The sequence below is a fragment of the Vicia villosa genome, linkage group LG3 (assembly GCF_029867415.1).
Source record: "Vicia villosa cultivar HV-30 ecotype Madison, WI linkage group LG3, Vvil1.0, whole genome shotgun sequence".
NCBI lineage: Eukaryota > Viridiplantae > Streptophyta > Magnoliopsida > Fabales > Fabaceae > Vicia > Vicia villosa.
The window spans coordinates 179565975-179571854 of record NC_081182.1 but is presented as its reverse complement, the minus strand read 5'-3'; the positions used below and the strand labels follow the sequence as shown (position 1 = coordinate 179571854).

The window sequence follows — 5880 nt, the reverse complement described above, 5'->3', positions numbered from 1 at the left end:
ACTTTGAAACAGGTGAACCACGCCCGGAAGGTTTTCGGTCTCTTTAAACCATCGGCGCAGTGGTTTAACGACGCGGTGAGAGCTTCAGGGCTTAGTGGGCTGTGCATGACGGGGTATACCACCATCAGCCACGGCATGCAGGGGGCCTTTGTGGAGAGGTGGCACAGGGAGACGTCTTATTTCCACTTACCGGTTGGGGAGATGACGATCACCTTGCACGATGTGCAGTGTCTTCTCCACTTGCCGATTAGCGGGAGGCTGCAGAACCATTCCCGGATCCAGAGGATCGAAGCCAGTGAGTGGATGGCGCTCTATCTGGGTATGGAGCCAGATATGGCTAACTATGAGTGCGAGACGACAAATGGGCCTCATATCTGGTTCACCACACTGAGTGCATATTTTGAGCACCACCTAGTGGCGGCGGCCAATGCGAGGAGGCGGATGATGGCCTATTTATGGAGTATCACCGTGGCTGCGCTCTCCGGTGTTGGTTCATGTTTGTGGTAGGCGCTGCAATCTTTGTGGACAAGAGTGCAAGATATGTCGACGTGACCTACCTCCGCTACTTCGTGGACGTGACTACCGTTCACCAGTGGAACTGGGGGTTAGTTACTCTGGTATACCTATACTAGAAGCTGAATGAGGCCTTCAACTGGAGGACCAGACAGTTGACCGGATCCTGCACACTACTGACGGTACGTTTCATTTTAATTGTTTCACATTTATTTATGTTTCATATTTAATTTTAATACATTCTCGTGTTTGTGTTTCAAAGCTGGATCATCTCCTACTTCCCCCGCATCCACGGCTTCCGCGTTGATCCCGTGGGTACCTCGACCGCACGATGCACGATGACGTCAGCTGGGGGCCATTCAGGGACTACACTGATGTTGTCCCCTTTGACAGCATATCGTTATATTCTGGCTGGTTGGCATACGGGACCAACACCATGGTGCGGTATCTCCCTCAGCGGTGCATGCGACAGTTTGGATTTGTGCAGCTGATACCCAGGTCACCTTTTGAGGCTGCTCCCGACACAGTGACCCGAGTGCAGCTCACTGACATATATGCAGATTGGGAGCGGCATGTGGTTCCGGAGGAGTATCGTCACATTTGGGTCACCCAAGACTGGCACAGTGTGGAGGGGTATGTCACATGGTTCTATCGGGTGTCACATCCTCTGATGAGACCCGACGCTCCCGGCGCTCCTAGGCCAGCACACGAGGAGATCCTGGAGAACCAGCAGGCCAAGGATGACCACGTCATTGATCTCCTGCCGATCTGCCAGCGGATAGAGATGCTTAGGCGGGACGCGTTGGATCGAGGTATTGTTGATCAGGGCGGTCCAGAGGCAGTCGCCATGATGGAGAGGATCGTCACTGATGTTGGTCGTGCGGTGGCATATAGGCGGCAGAGGAGGTCCCAGGGAGAGAGGGTTAGGCATACCCTGTAGGGGTTCGGGTTTTTTTTTTGTATTCGGATTATATATTTCGCACACTATGACTCAGTTTGTATATATTATTTGAATTTTATTTATTATATTAGTATTTTACGTTGATATGTCGTTTGTTTTGTTCGGCTTTTCCGTTTTGTATATATTATACGTTTTGTATATCTTTCGTACGGGACTATTAGAAAAAGCACCAAAAAAAATAGACTCCTGCATAATTCAGAAATGCACTTCTGAATTACACTAAAATCTGAAAAAAGGTGTTTTCGGAAGTGCATCTCTGAAAACACCCCCCATTAGGTGTTTTCGGAGATGCACTTCCGAAGTCAGAGAAAATTTATAAAAAAAAACTTCGGAAATGCATTTCCGAAGTAAGGGTAAAGTGGGGTTTTCGCTGGGGGTAAAGAAATTTCCTTAGAGTTTTATCTTCTCCTTGAGTTTATCTTCTTTCTCACTCCAAGAACATTGTTAACATTCTTTAAAAAACACTTTTCTAACACTAGAAGAACAAATAATCCTCTTAAGTTGGATGAGAAATATACAACTCATTATGAGGTTCCTTTCTCAGATCATACTTTATATTGTACTTTGGCTAGAAGCCCAATGTACCTTACGATCACAATAATTATATTACTTATGGTGTTTATATTATGAGTTAGTTTGTTGCATATCCTATATATATGCAAAACCATAAGTCGGCAATTGTATGGCATAATAATATATAAGAGAGTTTGCACAACTAAAATGAATCGAGTCAGAAATAGTAAGACCAAAGTTAGCAAGTGAATCTACACAACTATTCCTTTCTCTATAAATATGAGAGACAACAAAAGTCATATTTCTAGTAATATGAACACAGTTAAGCCATGTACTACGGATTTGCCAAGGCACCGCAAAATGCGGATTAAAAGCAAGGACCACAACCGCAAAATATTATTCTAACCAAAGATGGGGGCCAACCCTTCTTATTGGCAAACTCAATTTCACGCATAGCACCCGTAGTTCGGCAATGAGAGAGTTGGAGAAACTAAAAAAATACGCAAAAGCATCCAAAAATTACCCTCATGATTCCTAACAATACCACCACATGCTGAGGGACTTGGATTGTTAAGAGAAGCATCATCACACTTTATCGGTATCCAATTGTGAGGTGGCGGCTTCCAAATAACCTCAATAATCTTCGGCGCATTAGGAGGGTTGATCTTGATTTTGAAAATTTTAAGCAACACAAAGTCTGACATGCTAATGTGACAAAGCACTGAAGAGTGTTCGTCGGCCAAAGAGCAAGCCAACAAAATATAGACAATGGAAGAAGAGACCGTGACGAATTTCTCTTTGAATCTAGAATTGTTACAAGCCATTCTAATTGCATTGATGATAAAAATAGTTACCACAATAAAAACTAACATACTAATGTTAGAAAATTGGAATTTGACATTCTCCAAATGTCATTCCAGCAAGTGATTGAGGAGTTTATTTGCATCATAGAAAGCAGCCAAGACCAAAGAGTTGTTGCATATCTGCATTCAAATAACAAATGGTGATCGGATTCATCGTTCGTACCACACAAATTGCATTTCGACGGCAAGGAGAAATGTCGAAACTTAAGCTGTTCATCCGTAGGCAATTTCTGCAATAAGAGTCTCCAAGCAAGAAATGATTTGGACGAAGGAATGTTTTTGGACCAAATGAACTGATTCCAATCAACAAAAATAGCGGCAAAGCGCTTGAAAGAGTAGGCGAGCTTGAGAGACAAAACACCCGAGGAGTCATGTTTCCACATTCGTTTATCGGACCTAATGTCAAAAGGAATATGAGTATTAAGAATTCTAACCTTAGTATAGTTCGGGACCAAACATGAAGAGAGATTCCGATTGTTGTGATCAATAAAATGATTCACCATAAGCTTGTCATTCACTTTGGAAGAGGGAGCTTCAAAAAACAGATGGGTGCCACACCAATTATCAAACTGGAACCGAATATCCTTCCTGTTACCAAGCAGCCAGAGAATATTGTAGGTCAAGTTATAGTATTCCGATTTGGCACTAGTCCATAAAGAAGAAAATAAGTGAGATTTGAGAAGCCGGTTATTTTTAAGAATCTGATGTTTGAGAATAGCAGCCCAAGCTTCCTCTAAATTAAAAACATCCCAGCAAAGTCTAAGGTTGCTGGCCTCATTCAGAGCGAGAAAAGAACGGATACCCAACCCTCATTTTGATAAAGGTTTGCATAAAATTTTCTAAGCCTGTATCAATTTTTGTTTTTGCAGTGTCTCTGCTCCAAATGAAGTTCCGAGAAGCACACTCAAGGTCTCTAAGTAACGACACCAGTCAAGAGTAAATGAACATAGAGTGTGTAAGCATAATTTGGTTAGTTGACTTGACCAACTCGACCTTACCCTTAAAAAACAAGAGAGAACCTTTCCAAGAGGCAAGTTTGCTAATGATCTTATACGCAATTGGCTGAAAATAGAGAGCTTTAGGACGACCTTTGAAAATTGACACACCAAGGTAAGTAAATGGCAACAATCCATCTTTGAAACTTGAGATATCTTTCAAAATATTCAGTCTATAAGTCGACATAGCCCCACCAAAAATCAAAGATTTCTCACAATTAATAACTTGACTCGACGCCATCGAATACTCCTTGAAAGCATTGGCAAGAGTCCTGTCATTTAAAAGTTTCCCTCTAGAAAATAAAAGGATACCATCTGCATAAAGGGAGTGAGAAGGAACACTGACATTGTTAGGAGCTTTGATAAGTTCCAACTATCTCGAAAGAGCAAGGTGGGAAAGGTGTCTGCTTAGGACATCTTCGGCTAAGCAAAAAATCAAAGGGGGTAGCGGATCACCTTGACAAACCCCATTTGTACAATCGAAATAACCTTTAAGCAAATTGTTAACAGAGATGGACAGGAAAGCAGATTACAGGATGCTCTGAATCCAGTTGCAGAAGGTGCTATTAAAATCAATCTGATATAATACTTTCAAAAGAAAAGACCACTTCAAGGTATCAAAAGCTTCTGTAGTATCCACTTTCAAAACAATGCAACCACACCAAAACTTCGAGTCAAGCAAATTGATAGACTCCGAAGCAAGACCTATAATATCCTTGATATGTCTTCCGTGAATAAAACCATGTTGCTCAAGAGAAATAAGGTGCGGAATAAGGGGAGATAACCTGTCAACAAGAATTTTAGAGATGATTTTAAACTTGAAATTCGCCAAGGCAATCAGATGAAACTGGTCTAGTGAATTGGTATTTTGCTTTTTAGGAATGAGAATAATGGCATTGGCATTGTAACCCGGTAAAATCCAACCCGAATTGAAAAACTCCAGCACCGCGGCAATGACATCGGCTTTGATAATATCCAAAAAACTGTCAGGACTTGGGGCACTGTCCCTGTTAAAAACAAAAACCGCTGCTTTAATCTCCGCATCAGAAAGAAGAATGGTAAGCAGGCCATTCATACTGTTTGTCACCAATTATGGAATAGAGCTTTCCACCAAATGCAAAACCTGCAAAACAGAAAAAGAGTCAAAGGAAAAAATCTACTTGAAGTATTTAACGATATGCTCCGTGATTAAAGCCTGATCAGTGATACGATCAGCCCCTTCACGAGCATATTAACAGGGCTAAAAGCGCCTCTGATTTTGGTTAAACGATGGAAAAAAGCGGTATTATGGTCTCCCTCTAAATGCTACTTAATTTGGGATTTCTCTTTCCAAAAATATTCCTCTATGCTTAGAGCCTTCACAAGATTGGTTTGGGCCATAAATTCTCGGGCTTTAAAGACGTCATTCCCACCCCTATCCTGAATTTCCACCTAAATGTTGTCAAGCTCAGCCTCCACCGTTTTGACATTAATAGAGAAATTTTCAAAGTGCCAATATTCCAAGCTCTCAACTTGATTTTGAGATTTTGAAGTTTCTTGGATAGGATATACATGGGACAACCAACTAACTTCTCCTTCCAACTGGATTCGATAAGAGGCTTGCAGCCTCGATGCAAGATCCACACCTTGAGAAAACGAAAAGGAGAAGCCACTTTGAAACCTTTGAAATTAAACTCCAGAAGAATAGGAAAATGGTCGGATCGAAGCTTTGTGAGAATGGACACTATGGTACTAGCATAATTGCCAATCCAGAGTTGATTGGCTATACAACAATCAAGGGTCCTCGCAATGAAATAAGGTTGTGATCGCTTATTAAACCAAGTAAACAAAACACCTATGGTGGGTATATGAATCAAATTATTGGCAGCAGTCCAGGCTTGAAAATCCAAGATGAGACTTTTAGCTGGAGACCTACTGCCTTTATGCTCATGGGCTCCCATGATAGCATTAAAATCACCTATAAAGAGACAAGAAAAATAATGGAAAAGCTGCATATCATTGAGATCACACCATAATGTGTTCCTTTTGGAATGAT

General features: G+C 41.6%; 1 protein-coding gene across 1 annotated transcript; it reads right to left on the bottom strand.

The window, feature by feature from the left end:
* Positions 1–4374: 4374 nt before the first annotated feature.
* On the bottom strand, positions 4375–4920 carry LOC131659462 (uncharacterized). Its single transcript, XM_058928651.1, has one exon. It carries the CDS (start codon positions 4918–4920, stop codon positions 4375–4377), a length of 546 nt encoding a protein of 181 aa, XP_058784634.1.
* Between the last annotated feature and the right edge of the window lie 960 nt (positions 4921–5880).

Excerpts from the sequence above, each read along its gene's own strand:
- LOC131659462 (XM_058928651.1), bottom strand. The coding sequence starts at position 4,920 with ATGAATGGCCTGCTTACCATTCTTCTTTCTGATGCGGAGATTAAAGCA.